The 24,878-nt window shown below is 32.1% G+C and overlaps 1 protein-coding gene across 1 annotated transcript in view; it reads left to right on the top strand.

The window, feature by feature from the left end:
• The first annotated feature begins 8,608 nt into the window (after positions 1-8,608).
• The window catches only part of LOC132718103 (hydroxymethylglutaryl-CoA synthase 1-like), a 32,055-nt gene continuing 15,785 nt past the window's right edge, over positions 8,609-24,878 (top strand). Inside the window, exons 1-4 of the mRNA XM_060701733.1 lie at positions 8,609-8,693; positions 19,860-20,331; positions 20,755-20,880; positions 21,462-21,626. Of these exons, the coding sequence (XP_060557716.1) occupies positions 19,899-20,331; positions 20,755-20,880; positions 21,462-21,626 (724 nt within the window). The 5' untranslated portion in view covers positions 8,609-8,693; positions 19,860-19,898. The remainder of the gene's footprint in view (positions 8,694-19,859; positions 20,332-20,754; positions 20,881-21,461; positions 21,627-24,878) is intronic.

Genomic DNA, 24,878 nt, shown 5'->3' with positions numbered 1-24,878 from the left:
ATTGATAAAAAATCCCCGAAAGACACAGTTTGTAAATATTTATTACAATAAAATATGAAAAAGGTATTTTACATGCCGAGGTTAGCTATATTTATAATTCCCGCGGTAAGTCGCGGTGGTGCTTGGGATAATCACTTGATACTGTAAATGGCAGCCATTTTACGATATTTGGACAGTTTATCCTGCCTTTCAACGATATGAAAAAATACTTGCAATTCAAAGTTTATTCTTTGCAAACTTTTCTCTGCCTGATTGTAATAATATTGACGTGTTTTCATTGGCTTAAACCATCACATTATCAATACACATAAAGGTGTGAACTAATTTCGTGTTCATTAAAATTTTATTCCTTTAATAGACAAATAACAATCTTATTTACAAATGAATTGATAAAACAACAATCCCAGAAGCATTTAAGATAATAACAATCATTTGAACTATAGATAACCTTTTTGTTCTACAATGTCTCACAGATTTACTTAAAGCAAATTAAAAAAAGCTATGTTGTGCATTTATTGACTTCAAACAAGCTTTGATTCAGTTTGGAGACAAGGACTGTGGTTCAAACTTTTAAAATATGGCATAAATGGTAAATGTTTTGACCTGATTAAATAGTATGTATGCAAACATTAACTCTAGAATTGTTACAAAAATGGTAATTCTCTATTCTTTAAATTGTTTAAAAAGGTGTAAGACAAGGAGAAAATTTGTCTCCTCTCCTCTTTTCATTTGAATGATTTAGAAGAGTTTTTGTGTGTGAAAAAAGAGCAAAAGGTGTAAATAGTGTTGCTCAATGTGAGGTTTTTTATCAATTTTTTCTTTATGCAGATGATACTGATATAGTTAGTGAAAATGAAAAAGACTTACAGAATAGTTTTTGAATTTCTGAGAACTATTGTTTTAAAGTGGAAATTAACTGTAAATGTTAGCAAAACCAAAATATTATTAGTGGGTAACAAGGAAAAAAGAATTATAATATAAAAATTTTATTCAATGTCAAGAATTAGAAATAGTAAATGAATATAAGTACCTAGGCATATATGTAAGCAAGAAGTGGCAGCAATTTAACAGCCAAAAAAACATATTGCAGAACAAGCAAATAATAGCCATGTTTTCACTTTTAAAAAAGATCAGAATACTTAATTTGCCTATTGATCTACAAGTTGATATTTATACCCCCAAAAACGAAATTTGGGGGGTATATAGGAGTCACCCGGTGGTCGGTCGGTCGGTCGGTCCAGACGTCCGTTGCATTTTCCTTGTCCGGAGCATAATTTGAAGACTAATGGTTGGAATTCAATATAAAATACATACAATGGTTCAAACCATTGAGAGGAAGTGCCGTGCACAAGAACCATAACCTTATCTTGACTTATTACAGAGCTTTGCCCTTTATTACTTGTCCTTGTTCCGGGGCATAATTAAAAACTACGGGTTGGAATTCAAAACAACTTCATACAATTGTCAAACACAATAAGGGGAATTTGCAAGTGCAAAAGACATAACCTCCTATCTAAAGTAATTACAGAGTTATTCCCCTTTGTTGGCTTTTCCATTTTGCTTTTTTGTCCGGACCATAACTTGAAATATGATAAACCCCGATCATCAAGGAAAGGCGGCGTTCAATGAAACACAGCCCCCACCCGACCAGCAACAAAGTCAGCCGGCCCAAAGGAGCCCAGGGAGGAACCCAAAACAAAAACAGGACAGGGCACAAGACATAGCACCGGACAGGTCAATCACTAAATAGATAAATAATTTGTTAACTGATAAGGAACTCAAAGGAAAACAAATAAATGACCGAATAAGAACCCAAACAAAGTCAAAGGGCACAGGGAAAGGGGGAACCGGGGAAGGGGGGGGGGGGGTAATCAAAACAAATTTAAAATTAGGGGAAAAGGGAAAGATACTTACCCGTAAGAAAACGAGAAAAAAACAAGGGTTCAACAGCAAAAGTGTCACCTCAAAAAAGTATGAAACAACACTAGACATACTTCTGAGGAAACACAGGGACGCCGCCTTGGAACGTTCAGCAGCAAAATAGTGGACTACTGGGGGAGTTTTAAGAACTAATATTTGAATTCAATTATAACTACATACAATGGTCAAAGCACATTGAGAGGGAAGTGCAGTGCATAAAAACCATAAACTCTAATCTTGACTAATTACAGAGGCTTATTGCCTTTTTTCCTTGTCTTGGGCTTAACTTGAAAACAACCCTGGTTGGAATTCGAAAAACACTTCATACAAATGTTCAACCACAATATCGAAAAGTGCAGTGCCCACAAGAACCATTTAACTCTATTCTTAAGTAAATTACAGCTATTACCCTTTGTTACTTTTATGATTGTTTTTGTCCGGACCATAACTTGAAAACTAAATTATTTTGGAATTCAATATAATACAACATACAAATGGTCAAGCAAAAATTCAGAGAAAGTGCAGTGCATTAAGAACCCAACCCTCTATTCTTGGCTTATTAATAGAGTAGTTATTGCCCATTGTTTATTTTCCCTTGTCCGGGGAATAACTTGAAAACTACTGGTTGGAATTCAAAATCAACTTCAATAACAATTTGTCAAACACTATTAAGGGAAGTTTACAGTTCAACAATAACCACATGGACCTTAATCTAAGTAGTTTACAGAGGTTATTTCCCCCTTTGGGGTTACTTTTCCATTGCCGTTTTTTGTCCGGGTCATAACTTGAAGACTAATGATGGAATTCAATATAACTTCATACAATGGTTAAGATTTATTCTAATAATAAATAATATTGCTTTTTATAAATTTGATCATATTATTTTTAGAATTTCTCGAGTACAAAATAAAAATAAAATGAAATAAAAACAAAAAAAAAAACGAATAAATAAAACTAGATCAAACTCCCACAAAAAAAACAAACAAAAAAACAAGAAAAACAAACAATACAGTAAACTGAGTTCAATTGATATCATGTATTTACATTTTCTGTAGACCGCTAGTGAAAGTAAACACATGACATGCTAATAATTTTTAAAAAACTGTCATACTAAATCCCACAGTAGCTTGCCCATTATATATGAATAATTTAATTTTGTGAAATACATGTAATAATGAATTACAGTATATCCATGGTAAGAAACACTCATGACCATGAACACATCCTTCCATACTTTCATTTTTGCGGATTAATCGTGATGAAGTATTTAACCTACTGTGCAATAACCAAATGGACACAAATAGAAATAGTTAAAAATTGATTTGATCTTTTTATTCCAATAAATCTTTGACAAACATTTTTGGAAAAAGTTCACTTAATAGATAGAAGAAAATTCTGATTCTATGTAATATCTATCGTTGAAGGACCAGTTTCAGTGACCCTAAGAGTATTCTGACCACATGCAATGATATTAAAGAATATGAAGGAGACTTATTTTAATTTAGTATTCTTCAAAAGTTACCTTTCTTTATTAAATTCTAACACAAACAATAGCATATATTTATAAATTATTTTATTTTTTTACCATATCAACCAAACCAACCCTTGAATCATAGTTTGGGGACCTTTCTGTTGAAAATGTGTCAGTGTTAAATCGTATACATATACATGCACAGTGCATTAACTGGAGTGCAGGTATTAGTTACTCGCACTCCAGAGCATGCCCATTGATTGGCTCATTTTTGCTGGGGTTTACTTATTGTGACGGAAGAGAAAGGAAAAGCGAAAGAAATATCATATTCAGATGCTAGTTCATTGGTTACTTTTCCTGGGGTTTCATATTTTGACAACAGGGGACGTGTTTTTATGTTTTGACTATGATACCCAAAACGAAAGAAATCAAAACACTCGGCAATCTTGATTTTAATACAAAATTAGACGAATTTAAACAGAACTAAATTTCAAAATTGATGCTGTGACGTCTATGGTGAGTTGACGTCAAAAAGGAGAACGCGCGACGTTACGCCCGGCGCCAAAATCCGTTTAAAAATTTAACTTTAAAATCACTAAAAAGCATGAATAAAAAGAAAATTTATCACACAACCCGTGCTTTTTTCGACTCCGTAAATTATATGGTATTGCACCGGTCATGCATATATTTTGACGTGGACGTAATTAGTGTTATTCAAACATAGTGTAAAAAACGCGCTAAATGTTAGCGTTATACTACAGGCGCGTCCAATGAAAAAATGGATCTTATTTTTCACTTTAAATTGGTCTTTATTTTGGTATATGTGATAATAGAATATTAAATTCGTGTAAGTTCATTAACTTAATTTATTTGCACTCGTTGAATTACATAATATTATGCGCGCCAGAGCTCGGCATAATATAATTCTATTCAACTCGTGCAATAAATTCAGTATTGAACTTACACTCATTCCATTGTCCTCTATGTAATTATTTTGCAGATAAAAGTTACAGTAAAGAAAATACTTAAAAAGAAGGATTTCCTGGAAAAAAATAGTATGCCAGATAGACAATTTTGTATTTTCTGATTATTTTATGCCCCCGCAAAAGGAACCATATAGCGTTTCACTTGTCCGTCTGTCCGTACGTCTGTCCGTCCGTCTGTCCGTCCGTCCCGAAATCTTGTGAACGCAACTCCTCTTAAACCGGATGGCAGAGTTTGCTTAAACTTCCCGGGATGAACAACCTTAATGTGCTTTGTTGATTTTTTCACTATATACTATATAGAAATTTTGTGAACGCAATTCCTATTAAACCGGATGGCAGATTTTGCTTAAACTTCCAGGGATGAACAACCTTAATGTGTAAATGGCTGTAAAGGAAGGAATTTTTGCTGCGACCAAATTTAACAGAATTATTGCCCTTTGTTGATTTTTAGTTTTCAACTTGTGGCACATGTAGTTCAAAAAAATATTTGACCTAGAGTCATAAGATTGACGGGTACGTTACGATACCGAAATCAACTTGATTTCGGTAAAGTTACCGAAATCAACTTTTCATTACCGAAATCAACTCGTAAAAACCAACCTAGTTAAAATACTGCTATTATTTCTTCATTATTTGATGAAAATTAGTGAAATAGACTTTCAGTTAAAAAATTTATTGATAATATTTTATTTTAATGATGTTATTAACAAAAATGTAATTATTGAGTTACTTCCCTTTGTTCTAAACAACCCGTTATGTGTTTAGCATTACCGAAATCAGCTGTGAAGTTTAAATTATGTATATAAAATACATGTATAATACATATATAGTGATTATTTAAGATAATTTATGTTTTTGAAATTAAAGAAAAAATATAAAGATAAATTAATTAATAAACAAATAACTAAATAAATAACTAAATAAATACTAAACGTGCTCTGTCACTGATGCTTATATTCATAGACAAGGAAACAACAATAAGATAACTGTTACTCCGGCTTATAAGAACTTGCCGATATTTATAACGAACAGAATTAACATATCTTCTATTAATAGAATATGGAACATGAATATGAAAAAGTGATATATATTCATTTTACACGGTACAATATTAATGAACGAAGTAAGATTTTTTTCTCTAACCTATGAAATGAACTTTCGAACAGGGTTTGACTTACTTTAAGTCATTATGCAATAAAATATTTTGCAGGTTTAGAGATATTTGGTACACAAATTATGTATGTAAAGCAATCATTTATTACAAGACATTAGCACAAGCATGTTATATATCTGCACGTGATTATCGTGCATAACAATTTTCTAATCAAATCGTATTTTTAAAAAGCTATGATCGGACTATGATGGAAAAATACAATACTCTGTAATATGAGTTAAATCTAATTATAAATTTTGTACATGTTTATGTTTTATGAGTTTGAATACAGATACTGTATATAATTCGACTGTTCTAAAAAAATTCCATAAACATTGTATAATGTATCAGGCAGTAAAATTGGAAATTGGAAAGTTTGGGTCTTTCTTTTATTGAACAGTTAAACTATATATTAACAAATCGCTAACATATGTTATGGGGACTCTTTATAATAATGTTTTTTTTATATTTTAGTCATTTATTTAAATGTTTGTTACGAAATAAATCGATGGTTCATTATAATCTTTAATCTTTAACATACATTGCATGTCAACTGTACCTCCTGTCTTAATTACTTCACACCTTACTTAATACAGTAATACACAACATGTCATATCGTACAAGTTACAACATTACATAATTGAAATTTGTCAGTTTAAAGTGTTCCATTTTTTACATCATATAAATATATATATATATATTATATATATATATATAATGATCAGTCATTCCATAAATTTATGCTGTTTACAGATACGAAATTTAAAATGATTATATAGAGGATATTTGTTTAGTTCAGCTCAGTATTTATATATATAAGATCGGAATATATTTCACCGAGCGAGCACCAAAAGGTATATATTTCACGAGTGGCGCAGCCACGAGTGAATATGAACTTTTGGTTTCACAAGGTGAAATATATTTCGATCTTAATTTACACACTAAACTAAATTTTTTTTTATATTATATGCAAAGAAACGTTTTAAAAAGACATTAAACCTAATACTAAATGAAAAGCGCGCCAAATAATAATACAACGTGACGTCATTTACGACGTCACATCATTAAGTTGGTACCCAGTTCTGTGCACGCTGGTATTTCACTGAAACAACGTAAGGGGCTTAAATTCAAAACAGTGAAATTATCAAAGTGGTAATTTCACTGTTTCAAACAGTGAAATTACCAGTTTTTATATCACTGATATATTTCTATAAACCACCGAAAAGCATGTAATAAAAATCGATCAACATAAAATCATGAGTTAACAACTTTTTCAATAAGTAGAATATGTAGTTATTAATATATTATAAAGTATCCGGGACATCAAAAAAAATCATACATTTTTGGAACAACTGATATGCAATTTGGTAATAATAATATCAAAGCATCTTGTCTCATATACCGAAATGTTTTCTACGGAAACGTATAGCGACCACCCCTACATGTTAGTTAAAACAGACCTTTTGACAATTTATTTAATATAAAATTATATTTTTACCAACTTATTAGATCTGAAATATTTATACTATAAAACTATAAAAAAAGTATTTCTAAAGTTTCCATGCGCCGATGTATATCAAAGGATTGCGGTTAACGAGTATGTAATGTCAACTAGCACCTCCATTGTCCGAGCACGTGTATGTTTGCTCTTTATAGTAAAGGTGTTATGGTTACATGATTAATGGCAACCACTACGTCTTTTTATTTTAATCAAATCATAATCATTGGATTTAAATTAAATATCAACTATTTTTATAGTGATCTAAATTAGGCGGATAACTTCAAACACAGTTTTGTTTAATTTTGTATTTCGAAATCATTAAGAAACATCAAAGACATGATACGCTGCTATGTTATCTGACTAAAGGGAAAATTTAAACATTGAAAATAAGTGATATGAATTCAAAGTTTAAAACTCACTCAAGTAACTTTTCTCATAGACTTCTGAAATTCATGCAAATTATTTAGGGGTTATTCTCATCTTTGAAATGAAATCTGATTTAATTTCGGTAATGCAACACATTAATAACAAGGGAAGTAATCATGATATAATATACATATCCGTCTATAACATCATCATTTTTTATAATTAAATATTATTTTCCTTTGTTTATGGTTCAGTTTGAATGATTTTATATTAATTAATTAAACAAGATCTATGAAAATGTTTATTTTAACTTTTACAAGCCGATTTCGGTATGGTAACATATATTACGGTTCGTGACAATCAGGGAAGTAATCTTGATATTCATATATTTAATTGTTTCTAATTTCATAATTATAAATTAGTTCGAACTGATTTTTTGCATGAAAGTCAAACTAAACCAATTGTAATAGATTATAATGAAAAAAATATAATAAAACGCTTAATTGGGATTTTACAAGTCGATTTCGGTATTGTAACATATATTTCGGTTCGTGACAAATCAGGGAATAATCTTGATATTTAGTTATTAGATTCTAATTTCATAATTATCAATTATTTTAAACTGAATTTTTGCATGTAAGTCAAACTTAACCTATTGTAATGTATTATAATGAACTTTTTTTAATAAAACGCTTAATTGTGATTTTATAAGTTGATTTCGGTAATGAAAAGTTGATTTCGGTAACTTTACCGAAATCAAGTTGATTTCGGTATCGTAACGTACCGAAGATTGACAGAGCAGTGGCGTGTGAGGCATCCGTGTCCTATGGACACATTTCTAGTTTTTTCAAGTTTGCAACAAGGTAATAAGTTAACATAAACAGTCCCCCCTGGGATAAACACTTTAAAACATTTTTTGCAGAGTGACAGTATTTTATAAACTTTGTCGTCACTGACGATGAATTCCTATAAAAGTAAAACTTGTACCGTGATATCATTGAACCCCGCGCTAAATATCTAATTAATTTCCCGTCGTTCTTCTTTAATATAATCTTCTTAATTACTCCCATAACAACTTCACATCCTGGCGCATTTTCCTTCTTTATTGCTATGTCGTAAGCAGTTTCCCGAATATTTTCTATCGTCTCCTAATTCGTCAGTATCTCGACCCTTTCCGGACCGGTGTAAGTGTAAACAACGTGATGATCCGTGACGAAACCAAATCATGCTGTTGTCATATAAAATTATCATATTAAGATATTGTGAAACGTGAACATTTAAAAATCGGAAAAAAAGGTAAAAAAAAGTCTAGTTAGTTTACAGTATTTGTTTACGTACAATATTACATGTACTTTACATGACAACCAGAGCATGTATCCGAAATGTTGTGCATCCGAAATTCAAATCACATTCTTGTGACATTGGCGATTCTTTCAGTATAGATCTATACATAGGGGTGTCACGTTTATCTGTTTATTGATACGGTCGGTTTTTAGCTGAAAATCAGTTTGAAAATTCAATAACCGATCACCGAGGTTAGTCGAAAAGTAAATATTACCAGTACAGTGCATTATCAGATAGTGTTTTATAACAAGATAAGACATTTTTGTATTTTAGTTTTACTCAGCAAATTATGTCACCAAAATGTATGGGTCAAACACCATTAAAATCAATTTTACTTGATATCTGAAACAAAATCATCTCGTCATAATCAAGTGTGATTGCGCCAACGTACAATGTAGATGTAGACAATACTACCAACTGAAACTTGAAATATAGAAACTTTAGATATTTAGAAGCTATCCATTTCAGTGAATGACAGAATATTCTCTTCCAAACCGTTTCCTCCCCTGACGGTTCTCTCCCAAATTTGAAATATGCAGACAATTCTCCCCCAATTTTTATTTGCAAGTTATCATTTTAGTTTTTACTTAATCTAATAATATGAAATTAGGCAAAGCCTATGAACGGGGAAGTCGGTAAAAAATCCTTTCATTTTTCCGTTTTAAAGGTGTCATTCGGTATTATATGTACCCACTTCCGTTTTCACTCGGAACACTCGACGATTATTATTAATCCTAAAAAGTGAGATTTGTTCCGTAATCGGAATACACCGCCTTTTATAATTGAGTTACATTGTAAATGGCGGCGCCTAGCTAGAACTGACACTGAAAATTTCATTGATAGGTAAATATATATTTTTTAATTTTTTTTAATTTAAATTTTCTTTTAAATATACACGTGTAGTCTATAGCCGGGCAAGCCAAAGCCCTGGCCCGCTTTGCGGGCCCGGACATTGACTTCCCCGTAATATTTCTTGATGATTTTAAAAGAATGTATTTGATATTAAGTAAAGTGTTTATTTGATTCTGAAAAGTGTTTGTAAATTTAACACCTTTTCAGATATTTTAATCCTATTAATATACATACACCTGTCATTATGTGAAGGTCTTATGATATTCATTAATTTGTTAAAATAGCGAATTAGGTGGTAACAGGTATGTTTTAGAAAATAAATACATACTTCCCAAAATATGTCGGTCCGACGGACATGTCCGATAAATTTTGATCAGGTCCGACAATTTTTTATTCCGGATCGGTCAGACTGTCCGGCTTTTATCCAAGCAGCATGTATACAAAATGGCGTCGCTAAAGGTGCCAAACCTGGGAAAAAACGAAAATCTACGTCAGAAGAGTGCGCAAAACAGCAATAAAAGGATGAAAAGTATAGACCTGAGACAAAATTTCATGAAAAATGGAAGCAGAACCATGAATCATTGGTGTATGAAGGGGAGAAAATGAAAATGCGCTGTACGGATAGTGCCGATTTTTACGGCGAAAAAATAAAAGACAAAAAGTGTCTTAGGAATACAAACACAAGTTTTTCTTTGATTTTGATCAATTTTATTTGGTACAACAGATTTTGTTTCGGTCCGTCAGATTTTCATGGTTTGTCAGACCGAATGTCTGACAGTTTTTTCAACTTTCGGGAAGTCTGTAAATAAGCAACAACTGGTATGCAATCACATAAATGAAATAAAATAAATTCACATTTACTTTAAAATAAAAAATTGATTAAAGAACAAATAGTCATATTAACATGAAACAATATATATTACCAAATAACTAATTTAATTATTTGTTTATCAACACCTTTTCACACCTTGATTTTTTAATAATGAAGTAATAAACACCTTAATTATCTCTGACAGCAAACTTAATGCACATGTGTATTGAACTCCTTTCTTCATTATACAAAAGTATGAAATTTAGCAATTTAAATTTATAAATCATGTTTTAGCTTGACTATATGAGAGCTTTTGTAGTCGCCCCGGTGTTGGCATCCGCGTCTGCATATGTTAAAGTTTTTGTGTCGCCTTGAAAAAGGTGACATATAGGGGTTACTTATGTCGGCGGCATCATTGTCAGGGTCGTTGTCGGCGTCGGGGTCCCCTTCAGCTTGTCCGGAGCATAAGTCAGCATAAGTCAGTCAATATAAGTTGGATTGACTTCAAACTTGGTATGCATGCTTCTTATAATGACCCGAAGTGCAGTGCATAAAAACCGGTACTCTGCACTTCCAATTTTTTGAGTTATTGCTCTTTGTTAATTTTCATACTTTATTTTTGTCCGGACCATTTCTCTTAAAGTATAAAAGCTATGGACTTGAAACTTCATAGGATGATAGATCTCATTAAGAAGAAGTGCAGTGCACAAGAAGTGGTACTTTGCATTTTTTATTTTCTGAGTTATTGCCCTTTGTTAATTTTCATACTTTATTTTTGTCCCAGCCATTTCTCCTAAAGTATAAAAGCTATGGACTTGAAACTTCATAGGATGATAGATCTCATTAAGAAGAAGTGCAGTGCACAAGAAGTGGTACTCTGCATTTCTTATTTTTTGAGTTATTGCCCTTTGTTTATTTTCATACTTTATTTTTGTCCAGGCCATTTCTCAATAATTATAAAAGCTTTAGACTTGAAACTTAATAGGATGATAGATCTTATTGATAAGAAGTGCAGTGCACAGAAACTGCTGCTCTGCATTTCTTTCAAACAAAATACAAACATTTCCAGAGGCCAAACAATTCAAAATCAAATGAATATTATACCCCATAAAATATTCATATCTAATGCATAGCATACCCCATATACAAGTAACCTCATTTTCATGTCCAAAGTCCAAAATATCTTTATCAAAGGCATTTTGTACATAATGGCCTCATTTTCAAATTCATATCATTATTTCATATATCACTTTAAGTAGCAAAGGTCTGTCAAAAACTCTAAAAGTATGAAATAAAGAGGTTATTATACATTGTTGAGAACAATATTGATTCTATTAGACTTGCACAAAAAAACTATATCAGACTCTGCTAGAGCCTCGTTCAATAGAGGTTTGACAGCTATATACTCATGAAATAAAATTCATTTTTGTACTCAACAATGTACATTTTGTATAATAACCTCATAGTACATGTAATTGTGCTGAAGTATACCATTTATGCTATTATTTAGTATTATGGTGTGTTATTAAACAAAGACAGCCATGATCATTAAATTTGAAAAGTTCAGGTTTTTTTGTGCATGTATTTTCAAATAGAATTAAACAATTTAAACTATTTGCATGTCAAAGGGATTTTGAACACATTCCTTTGTACAAATATGAAAATGTGATATTAGATAATTTTTTTTACCATTACCACATTGAGGCCATCCTTAAAAAAATGTTTGTTTGCTGTAACGCGACCGACTCACAAAATTTGCCCCTACTCAAAAGTTTTTTTCATGGTCTGGATAAAAAAATAAATTTTTTTAATCTGAAAATTATGCCTTGTGCTTTGTTTTTGTTCTTTTAAAGGCTAATAGAAGAAATGAAATGTAGGTATTATTTAATTATCCCCCGCCGATGGAATCGGGAGGGGGATATAGTTTTGGCGTTGTCCGTCCGTCCTTCCGTCCGTCCGTCCGTCCATCCGTCCGTCCGAATTTCGTTTCCGGAGTAGTTCTCTGCAACTAATGGCTGGAATTCAACGAAACTTTATGGGAATGTTGATCAGCATGTGAAGTTGTGCACCTGGGTATTTTCGTCTGGATATTTTTAGTATTTTTAGAGTTATTGCCCTTGACTTAGTAAAACGTCCCAATTTCGTTTCCGGAGTAGTTCTCTGCAACTTATGGCTGGAATTCAACGAAACTTTATGGGAATGTTGATCAGCATGTGAAGTTGTGCACCTGGGTATTTTCGTCTGGATATTTTTAGTATTTTTAGAGTTATTGCCCTTGACTTAGTAAAACGTCCCAATTTCGTTTCCGGAGTAGTTCTCTGCAACTAATGGCTGGAATTCAACGAAACTTTATGGGAATGTTCATCAGCATGTGAAGTTGTGCACCTGGGTATTTTCTTCTGGATATTTTTAGTATTTTTAGAGTTATTGCCCTTGACTTAGTAAAATTTTGTAATTTTCAACTTGTGTCGCATGTAACTCAAAAAGTATTTGACCTAAAGTCATGAAACTTTACAGGAATGTTGATCAGTATGTGTAGTTGTGTACCTGGGTATTTTCATCTGGATATTTTTAGCATTTTTAGAGTTATTGCCCTTGACTTAGTAAAATTTTGTAATTTTCAACTTGTGTCGCATGTAACTCAAAAAGTGTTTGACCTAGAGTCATGAAACTTTACAGGAATGTTGATCAGTATGTGTAGTTGTGCACCTGGGTATTTTCGTCCGGATATTTTTACTATTTTTTAGAGTTATTGCCCTTGACTTAGTAAAATTTTGCAATTTTCAACTTGTGTCACATGTAACTCAAAAAGTATTTGACCTAAAGTCATGGATTTTTACAGGAATGTTGATCAGCATGTTGAGTTGTGCACCTGTTTATTTTCGTGGGGATTTATTAAGTATTTCTAGAGTTATTGCCCTTGACTTAGAAAATGTTTGCAATTTTTCAACATGTGTCGCATGTAACTCAAAAAGGATTTGACATAGAGTCATTTAACCTTATTGGAAAGTTGCTCAGCATATTTAGTTTGTTCCTGGGGTTTCGCTTGTGGATTTATCCAGTATTTGTAGAGTTATTTCCCTTGACTTAGTAAAAACTGTTTCATTATGTTGTTATTTGATCCTTGAGTGCTTGAGTTAGAATCAACCAACTTTACAGGAATAATGATCAACATCACTAAATTACGAATAATGAAGTCTGGAGATTAAGATGTTTTTACATCTAGGTGAGCTATTATGATCCCCCACCGTCCGTCGTCATGCGTCGTCAGCAATTTCTTTTAAACAACATCTCCTCAGAAACAAATGACTGCACAGCAACCAAACTTTACAGGAATGATCCTAGGGTGGTCCCCTGCCAAAGTTGATCAAATGGTTCTGGTCTGTTGCATAGCCTTATGTCTTCAGTTGTTGTGTTAATAATAACCAGTACTCGGCGGGGGATATAAATTCAACGAATTTGCTTGTTAGAATTCATTTATCAATTTATTTATTGTTACCAGATTATCAAAGCATATATTGTCCAGCATTTTGAAATTCCATGTTTATTTGGGAGTACAGTTTAATAAAAAATAAAAAAAAAAATGAAAAAATCGACCTTGAAAATTCTGGGACGGGTTAATGCAAACAAACATTTTTTTAAGGATGGCCTGAAATATATATTAAATGGACTTGTGCGTCTTTCAATCTTGACAAAACCATTCATCAATTTTTTTAAGGAAAAATTTGAAAATATACCATATACTGACTGAAAAGTGAAAGTACAGATGCACAAACCTACTAATCATGGTTTGCACTGGGTTTCATATGTAGAGTCTTTTGCTGCCTGTTGATGAACGCTTGCAGTTGCGTGTGGACATCTCTAAAGCATTGAAAAATGTTGATAACTTATTTTTCCGGTTGCTGTATGTGTCCAAAAAAATATTAAGTTCTTCTAACAAACTTGAAAGTTAAGATTTTATCATCTTTAATTGTGTAAGAATTGCCCAATTGTAATTATAATGATTCAGTAAAGGATTAACTCCTATCAAAGAAGTTTAACAGTAACTGACCTAAGGTTTTTGTTAATTTTGTCAATAAATCCTCATAGAAGAGTGCCTGTCAATCTGTTAATGTTAAGACGGTTATGTTTTGGTTTTGTAGACAAAAATTCTCAACTGTTGTAACAGCTTAATCCGTGCAGTTTGTGTAATAAAGGAGTAGATTAAATTGCCTTAGTGTTTGACATTATTTTTTGTCCAATAGGATTGCAGTTTTTCAAATGAATAGTAACACATTTACTTTGGTAAAATGGCAAACTGTTACTCAGTGTAGTAAATCGACTGTTTATGAAAATAATTAACAACATTAAGCTGGTTAAAATTTATTAGTATACATATTTACAAAATTAAATTGGTTGTGACGCTGCGCCGTGCCTGACCACTCTAATTTTGTAAATAGATACTTATAAACTTTAACCTATACTTAACCAAGTAGAAATAAAAGTAATTGTAGTATTTTTACACAGAACTAAATATATTATGTCTATTCATGCATTTACCATAAACATCTTTTTTTTTAACACTTAAAACAGGATGTGGAAGAGTTTATCGACCAGGATTTAAGATTAATACTTGGTAAATATATAAAATTAGTGGTTACTTTTACCTACGAAAATACTTAGCTGTTATCCTGCAAAATTTTTGTAATCTAATATTTGTAGATTTTGTTTTACCTTCTTGATAATTAATGAACTTTAACCTTAAGATTAAGTGACTTTATTACATGCTTTTCGGTGGTTTATAGAAATATCAGTGATATAAAAACTGGTAATTTCACTGTTTGAAACAGTGAAAATACCACTTTGATAATTTCACTGTTTTGAATTTAAGCCCCTTACGTTGTTTCAGTGAAATACGAGCGTGCACAGAACTGGGTACCAACTTAATGACGTTACGTCGTAAATGACATCACGTTGTATTATTATTTGGCGCGCTTTTCATGCAGTATCAGGTTTAATGTCTTTTTAAAACGTTTCTTTGCATATAATAAAAAGAAAATTTGTTTAGTTTAGTGTAAGATCGAAATATATTTCACCTTGTGAACACCAAAAGTTTATACACCTTTTGTTGCTCAATCGGTGAAATATATTCTGATCTTACACTGAACTAAACAAATATCCTCTATATATCAAAATTCCTAGTTTTGACAGGCAACAATATATAGTTGTGGTATAGACTTGTCATCGTAAAATGGTTTATTATTGGAACACATAAATTTTTGTAGACCCCGGAAGATAAAGAATATTAGCACACTTGTTTATTGGGGGCTACTGACCCCCCCCCCTCCCCCAGCTTTTTTTACAACTACACAAAATTCAGAATAACCTTTAGAAACAGAATAAAAGCATAGTAACAAAAACTCATGTACATGCATTTAGTTCTTGTGTCTGCTAAACTTGGTGAAGATATGGCATGAATGAGATAAATATTACCATAGATACTAGCCAAAGGTTATATTTATGCCCCAATTTCAAAGAAAAGGGGGTATATTGCTTTGCACTTGTCGGTCCGTCTGTCCATAGACCAAATGGTTTCCGAGTGATAACTAAAGAACCCTTAGGCCTAGGAACTTCAAACTTGGTATGGTGATTGGTCATGACCAGTAGATGACCCCTATTGATTTTGGGGTCAAGGGGTCAAAGGTCAAGGTCACATTGACCTTGTAAGCAAAAACGGTTTCCGATCAATAACTAAAGAACCTTTAGGCCTAGGAACTTCAAACTTGGTATGGTGATTGGTCATGATCAGTAGATGACCCCTATTGATTTTGAGGTCAAGGGGTCAAAGGTCAAGGTCTCATTGACCTTGTAAGCAAAAACAGTTTCAGATCAATAACTAAAGAACCTTAAGGCCTAGGAACTTCAAATTTGGTATGGTGATTGGTCATGATCAGAAGATGACCCTTATTGATTTTGGGGTCAAGGGTCAAAGGTCAAGGTCACATTGACCTCTTGGGTAAAAACGGTTTCCGAGTGATAACTAAAGAACCCTTAGGCCTAGAAACTTCAAACTTGGTATGGTGATTGGTCATGACCAGTAGATGACCCCTATTGATTTTGGGGTCAAGGGGTCAAAGGTCAAGGTCTTATTGACCTTGTAATTAAACGGTTTCTGATCAATAACTTAAGAACGCTTAGGCCTAGGAACTTCAAACTTGGTATGGTGATTTGTCATGACCAGCAGATTAACCCTATTGTTTTTTGGGATCAAGGGGTCAAAGGTCAAGGTCACATTGACCTTGTAAGTAAACACGGTTTCTGATCAATAACTAAAGAACGCTTTGGCCTAGGAACTTCAAACTTGGCATGATGATTGGTCATGACCAGCAGATGACCCCTATTGATTTTGGGGTCAAAGGTCAAGGTCACATTGACCTTGTATGTTAAAACGGTTTCCTATCAATAATAAAAGAACCCTTAGGCCTAGGAACTTCAAACTTGGCATGGTGATTGGTCATGACCAGCAGATGTCCTCTATTGATTTTTTGGTCAAGGGGTCAAAGGTCAAGGTCACATTGACCTTGTAGGTAAAAACGGTTTCTGATCAATTAACTAAAAAGGCTTAGGCCTAGGAACTTCAAACTTGTATGATGATTGGTCGTGACCAGCAGATGACCCCTATTGAGTTTTGGGTCAAGGGGTCAAAGGTAAAGGTCATGACCAGTAGATACTTGATAAACCTTATTAATTGTTGATCACTGGGTCAGAAGTCATGCATTATAACCTTATCACATGACTAATTGGCTGCTGATAGAGGGCATACATGTATTCAGCAGAATACAGGATTGTCAAAATCACAATGAAATTATTTTTGTTATTGTCCAAGCATGAATTTCTGTATAAATTCTATATATTTTGGTTTTGAAGTGTAAATATATCTATATATGTTGAATAGAATTAAGATGCAGACAGAAAAACATAATATTTCTAAAACTAGTCATGTGACTTGGGCAATTCCTTGAAAATACAATTATAATATATATTTTGGATATTGTATGATTGAAACAAACCCAAATCATTCTTTTGACATGTTTTTTAACGATTCCAGAGTTCACTGTGACAACTTAAAGCTTTTACCTGACCAACATGGGTCAAGTTAGGAAACTTCCATTTTATTCTTCATAAGGGGTATAAAGTTTTGTTCCTGTGACTGTCTAGAGATTTGTTTTGAGGATTTTAACAGAATAATGAAATGAAGAAATGAAAATTTTGCCTGTGTCTGCCTATAAAGGAGGTCAAAAAGTCTGAAAAGTAAATTCTTTCCTAAATAAAGGGAAGCACTTAAAATGAGAATTTTCCAAAGTAAAATAAATATACTCACAATTAAATTTAAAGTTGATCTTTGTGTGATTTTTTTAGCTGGATTTGAATGAGAAGTGGATACTAAAGCTTTACATTCTTGGGTCAATTTGCACATTAAAAGAAAACAATTAGTCTTGATAGGGAAATGATCAGAAAATATGTGTGCAAGTTATTTGTCCAGTCTGACAAAAATCTTTCATATCATGTCAAAAAATGGTCTGATTACATATTTGAATTATTGTTTGTTTTCATTTAAATTCATAAAGTTTTCTTTGTTGTGTTTATTAAGCCCATTTGGTTCTTTTGTATTATGTATTTTAGTGAATTTAAATTTTTTTTAATCCCGGAATATTTATATTCTAGACTGCAGATTTAGAATATAGTGTCCTAATGAGTATAAATCTCTACTGTCATCATTTTACACTAAAGCAAATATCAGGACTGTAACTTTATTTAGAATTTATGTGGTATTTTATTTCCCTCTGAAAACAATCATGTAGTTTACAAAAGGAACCAGGAAACTAAGTGCTTTAAAAATGTTTATACATTACTGTAATATATGCAACTCAGCTCTACTTTCTGAAAATATTCACTAAAAAAATGTCATCCGTTTTTTCAAAATGATAATTGTGAGTCATTTTTTTAAAGCATTGTTTTGACTGCATTACCAGGCATATAGATCCAGAAATTTTACATATATATCTGCTGTCCTGCTCACAATTTTAGATGGTCAGATGGGGGCCTTCACGCAGGAAATAAAATTAAGTCTGCATGTTTAATGGTGGCCTCTGATGTATTTACTGTCTATTTAATGCCCATTTCTACATTTAAATTTTTAACAGAAAATTTCAGACTTTAAGACATGTAAGGGTATTATGCTAATCTATCTATAAAAAACAACAGAATCTGCATATTAAATGATGGCTTCTCGTACATGTTCTCATGCACATTAAAAGATTCATGATTCATCATTTTCCAGAACATTTGATGGTTTTTGACATGCGAAGGTGTTATACTAAATTTTATTGTCCACAGCCTTTTCAAAGAAAAAAGGGGGATATTGAAATAGGCTCAGTCAGTCTTTCCGTCAGTCTGTCACACTTTCCTGTCCTGTCCATACCTATATCATTTATTAAAGGAATTTGAAATAACTTGGTGCAAATGATTTTTTATAATAAGACATCTAATAAGGTCAAGGTCACACTTGGTGATTAAGGTCAACATTGTCTTTTTAGGGTATATGTTGTGTCTGGTCTATAGGACCATAACTTTCTTATCCATGAATGAATTTTGAAAATACTTTGCATAAATGTTCACAATGATAAGACAATGTGTCAATCTCAACAACTAATTTCCTACCTCCAAAGTCAAGGTCACAGTTTAAAGTCAAAGATTAAAATAGTCTGTTACAGGGTATATTTGGTGTCCGGTCCATAACTTCTTCAAAGATCAAGGGATTTTGAAATTATTTGTCACAAGTATTCACAATAATAAGACAATATGTCATGAGCAACAACCAGTTGCTACCTCTAATGTCAAGGTCACAGTTGGAGGTCAAAGAACAACATAGTCTGTTACAGGGTATATTTTGTTTACAGTTCATAACTTTCTCATCCATCCAGGGATTTTGAAAATACTTGTCACAAATGATCATAGTAAGAAGATGTTGAGTCATTTGCAACACCCGGACACCTACCTCAGAAGGTGTATAAAATAGAAAAGATAATTCATTCAAACTAATAATGTTTTTGAAGCAATGTTTACCTCCACAATTATTGAAAGTTTTCACTAAAAACTTTACACAATATGTCATGTCTTCAAGATCATATTTGTGTATGGAAGTCACTGTCCAAGATGATAACCTTTAACTATCAAGCACTGAGAAAAGATCAATTTGTTGTTTTGTTGTTTTAATGCTGCAAATCTTGAAATACCAGATATATGTATGGGCACACTTTATTTGTGAATTTGTAAATTACATGTATTAGAATAGATAATAATGTTATAACTTTCAGAATTATTTAGATTATCTTTGACTTTCAAAGACTGCCGTTCTGTCATTTTAGTAATTTTTTTTTCTGTAATTTAAAACTAACATTTTTCGTTTTTTACAGATATACTTTGACCTGGCAATATCCAAGGATTAACAAATTATGTCAAGCCAGAGAGATGGGTGGCCAGAAAATGTTGGAATTGTTGCTATAGAGGTTTATTTCCCCGCCCAGTATGTGGATCAGAAAGAATTGGAAACATTTGATGGTGCTTCAACAGGAAAGTATACCATTGGGCTTGGACAGGAAAAAATGGGGTTCTGCTCTGACAATGAAGATGTAAATTCCTTATGTTTGACTGTTGTACAACGTTTAATGGAAAGAAATGGGGTCTCGTATTCAGATATAGGTAGACTGGAAGTAGGTACTGAGACAATATTAGATAAATCAAAGAGTGTTAAAACAGTACTAATGCAGTTGTTTGAAAGTTGTGGCAATACAAATATAGAAGGAATAGATACAACTAATGCATGTTATGGTGGTACATCGGCTCTCTTTAATGCTGTGAACTGGATCGAGTCTAGCTACTGGGATGGTAAGTTTGATTTTATTGGATTCAATTAAGGTAATTACTATACCAGTTTTTAGAATAATACACCAAGATTTCCATTATACCAAGACATAACATGTGATCAAATATACCTAATTGATGATTTATCTTGAAAATTATGAAACCTTGGCCTTACGTCTTCCCCCGAGTATATATTCAATTTGATATATTCAATTTGAAAAAAAGAAAAAAAGAAAGAAATAAAACCCCACAAATTTTAGTCTACTTGTGAGTTGAATTTTCTTGTGATTAATGGAAAAAAACACAACATTTCTTTGCTTTCTGAGGAGAATTTATAGAAAATTTTTCAAAGATGATATTCAATCTAATATAAGTACTGGTATATTAATTTTGAGACATGTTGAGACATGTTTTTTTGTTATCTTTGTCGGCTGTTTTTTATTTCAGGCCGGAAAGCACTGGTTGTGGCCGGGGATATAGCTGTGTATGCTTCAGGCAATGCTAGATGTACAGGTGGTGCAGGGGCTATAGCCATGCTTATAGGAGACGATGCTCCTTTAGTTTTTGAAAGAGGTAAACAAATGGTATTAATTTTTGCTATTAGATAAGTTTATTTATATGGGGTCCATCGCTTAGTGGTTAAGGTGTTTGTCACTTTATCCAGGAATCATTCATGGTTTCAAAATTCAAGCCCAACTAGGGTCTCAACCATTTCACTCATTTGACTCTCCATGAAGATTAGGCTCAAGGAGTGATTAAAATAAACTACTTATTTCCATCACAATCAAACATTCATTATATGATTTACCATCAGCAAAATCTGATGGCTATATATGAGGTCCTAACTTGTAGCAGAAGGCTGTACAAGGACTTTGCCAGAAAATAATCCATAAAAAAATCTGTTTTAACACTAGCAAAACTTTATGAATGAATTATCATTTTATGATAAATATCAAACATAAGGAGTGGTGAATTTGCCAGTATTTATGTGGTAATGTTAATTTGAATTCCTGGCTTGTTTCAAAACATCTGTAAAATGTGTAAAGTATAGATAACAATGGTCATATGAATTCTGCCTCTTCTTGAAAAATGTTGATTTGATTTTGTTTATATTTTGTGGACTGATACAGATAATCTAACATATATGTTTACAGGTTGCCGTGCAACGCATATGCAGCATGTGTACGACTTTTACAAGCCTAACATGGATTCGGAGTATCCAGTGGTAGATGGGAAGTTGTCTATACAGTGTTATTTACATGCATTAGATAAATGTTATGATATTATCTCTCACAAATTAGAGTCAGCTGAAATTAAAAGTAAGCCATAAATTATAATTATATTTCACTATACAAGTTACTTTGGTTTATATCATGTGGTGTTACACTTACCGAGCACCAAAATACCTTTAACCACCAATCTCCCCCAACCAACTCATCAAGGCTAGCAAGTATGAGATAAGTTGATAACCTGATGGACAAATTATGTTTAATTATGGTTAAAATTGTGTAAATATCCCATACTGTATGCTTTATTGGGGATGCATGTGGGGAATTAGGTGTACTAATGATAAGTTTATCATGGTTTTTATCAATAATATGAAAACTATTGTTTACAAAAAAGTGTGCATGTGTATGAAATATAAAATCTTTGTCATAAAAGAACAATATGTACCATATCCATTACAACAAATTTTTGTCATTTTCCTTGCTAAACTGACTGTCATATTGTCATAATGATATTGATATGTATATGAGCCGCATCATGACAAAACCAACATAGTGCGTTTGCGACGAGCCTGGATCCAGACCAGCCTGCGAATCCGGGCAGTGTGATCAGGATCCATGCTGTTCGCTTACCAACCCTATTACAAGTAGAGAAATTAATAGCAAACAGCATGGATCCTGATCAGACTGCACAGATGCGCAAGCTGGTCTGGATCCATACTGGTTCTAAACAGATTTTTTACAAAAAATGGTGAAATTAAGCATTTTAGAGTATACTGTGAGTGACAATAGATAAATCTCATTCTAAACATCAAGTTTATGAAGATGTATGCAGTACATGTAATGTAGGAAGTAATTTTAAAGTTGTCTTAAAGCTACAATACATCTTTGTAGAGGATGTAATAACAAAGCATGTAAAATGATTACTGTAATGTATATATATATGAATGTATATATGGACAAACAATACACTTGTTATAAATAACACTTTTCATCATATTATCTGATGAAACTTATCGACTAATCAAGAACAATTGGTATGATTCATTTTGACAGAATATTGGTTATAATAGTTGCTTGCTACAAAGAAGTGTAAGTTTAAACTTGAGAAAGCATGATTTGAAAATACTCTATATGTTATTAAATAAAAATTTTACGAATAATTTGTGCATGGTTTAAGGTTGTGAATTAATATCATAATAAAATTATCATTTTCAAATTGGTAGAAATGACTTAAAATTTTTAATGAATTAACTTCTGAGTTGATTTTTAGCTTCACTTTTCTATCTCACTATTCAGAACTGAAAAAGTTGAGCACTCTGCTCCTTGGGCAGCTCTTGTTGAATTATGCATCAGTCTTTGTTACCTTATTACCTATGAAATAGTAGTGACGGAACAGATGGACATAAAAACCTCTGTGGATTTGATGATAACCTTATCAGATAGTGGTCTAAATGTAATGGAAGTATTTGCCACTATATAGACCCTTTCATTTAAGACCGTATTCAAGTTGTCGCCCTTGGATGACGTCATTGGGGGATACGGTGGACAATGCCGATACGATTAAGTACAATTATAGAGGGATATATGGATTTTAATCCTTTCTCTTTTAAGATTGGCAGATTGAAATTGCCAAAATTTTGTGTAATTGAATAAGATATTACATAAAAAGAATGGTGAAATGAATAAATATGTTTACTATATATATATAATATGGTTAACAATTTGTTTTAATAGTAGACCATATTCCTGGTAACTGATCATGATTACCATTTTCGTTAGATTCTTAATAATGAAAAGTTTACCAGGCACTTAAATCGTACTCACTTGTTAATACCAGAGATATAGATAATGTATCTATGTCTCTGCTAATATACAATACCCAAAAGATATTTTGAGTTTCAAAAATGTAAGGATTCTGTAGTTTCGAAAAACGGCTGCGTAATAATTAATTACAAGATACTAGTATATTAAAAATCATTTTGATTTAAGCAATACTTAGAATAGAAAACAATATACATGTAATTTCAAAAAAAATGTAAAGGCATAAAAAGTAAAAAATCTTTTGAATGTACTTGTACATGACTGTATACTATTTGTGTCGGCAAAAAATGCACTCTCAAAAAATCGTACATCACACCAATATATTTAAGCTGGTAAAGTAATATTTTCAACTCGATACTTTTTAATTCATACTCTGCTTATCAAATATTTAAAATAATCACAAAAAAACCCCAACAAAAACAAGTTGTGAAACACGATCACAGAAATTCGTTATTAACTGAATTACAATTTTACGCATTTTTGACTGTGCCAGTTGGTAGGGCTCTGGATCAAGTATCAAATCAGCTAGGCATGACCAATTAAGTCCCTAGGATGATCCATAACAAAATTCGGATCATAAATATTTTGACAACTAACAAAAGTGACGTAATCTTATAACTCTAAAAAATGCATCCTGGTGATTTATGATATCACAGCCAAGTGCCGCTTGTATATACAAATGTACAACATATATGTACCCTGTTAATTAATATGTTACGGCCCAGTGGCGCTTATATATACATGTACACATCTATTTATCTATGAAATAAGTTACTGGGAAAAGGTCTTTAAAGAATAGATTTTTAATATCAAAATTATCTTATTATCGTCTGTTGCGAATCTTAAATTATAAAAGTCAATGCCATATGGTTTTCGTTCTTTCCGGAATATTTATAAAATTATATCCTTCACAGGTTCTCTGAAATATTTTTTATACGGCATAATGAAAAAAGAATCAGTAAGTATTGACATAATGCATTCTGTTATTGTTCTATAAAAGCTTGAAAAACAATCATTAAAACACATTGGTAATCTTATTTTCAGGTTAGTCACAAATACGCAGGAATTTTCTAAATGACAGAAAATAACACAGAAAACTAGAAAATTGTCATTTAAATTTATAAAAGGCAATTTCGGTGTGTATGGGTGTTTATAAAATAATAAAATTTGATTTAGTTATAAGCTTTTTATCCTGGCATTTGAGAAAATCTAGATCTAATAAATGTATTCACTTTAAAATTCGCTGTTTCACTCGGGCGTAGCGACATGGATTTATAAATCCGTGGTAGCGAGAATTAATCTCAATCTTTGCTTTTGTATTTTTTTCTATTGTGTTGATATTGAATTTATGTATGCATGCGTAAATTTTTACATGTTATAATCATAATTGAACGATCAGTATTTACGCATTTAACTTTTCAATAAGCTAACTTTCTATGCGGCATGCATAGTTTTATCCCCCATTTACGTCACATCCGGTAAGGGAAGTAACTCTTCACTGACTGTTATCGCTTAAATGAA

Source organism: Ruditapes philippinarum, unplaced genomic scaffold (genome assembly GCF_026571515.1).
Source record: "Ruditapes philippinarum isolate M1 unplaced genomic scaffold, ASM2657151v2 ctg1912_1_1_1_1, whole genome shotgun sequence".
In the NCBI taxonomy this organism is placed as follows: domain Eukaryota; kingdom Metazoa; phylum Mollusca; class Bivalvia; order Venerida; family Veneridae; genus Ruditapes; species Ruditapes philippinarum.
This window is presented reverse-complemented; position numbering and strand designations above follow the sequence as displayed.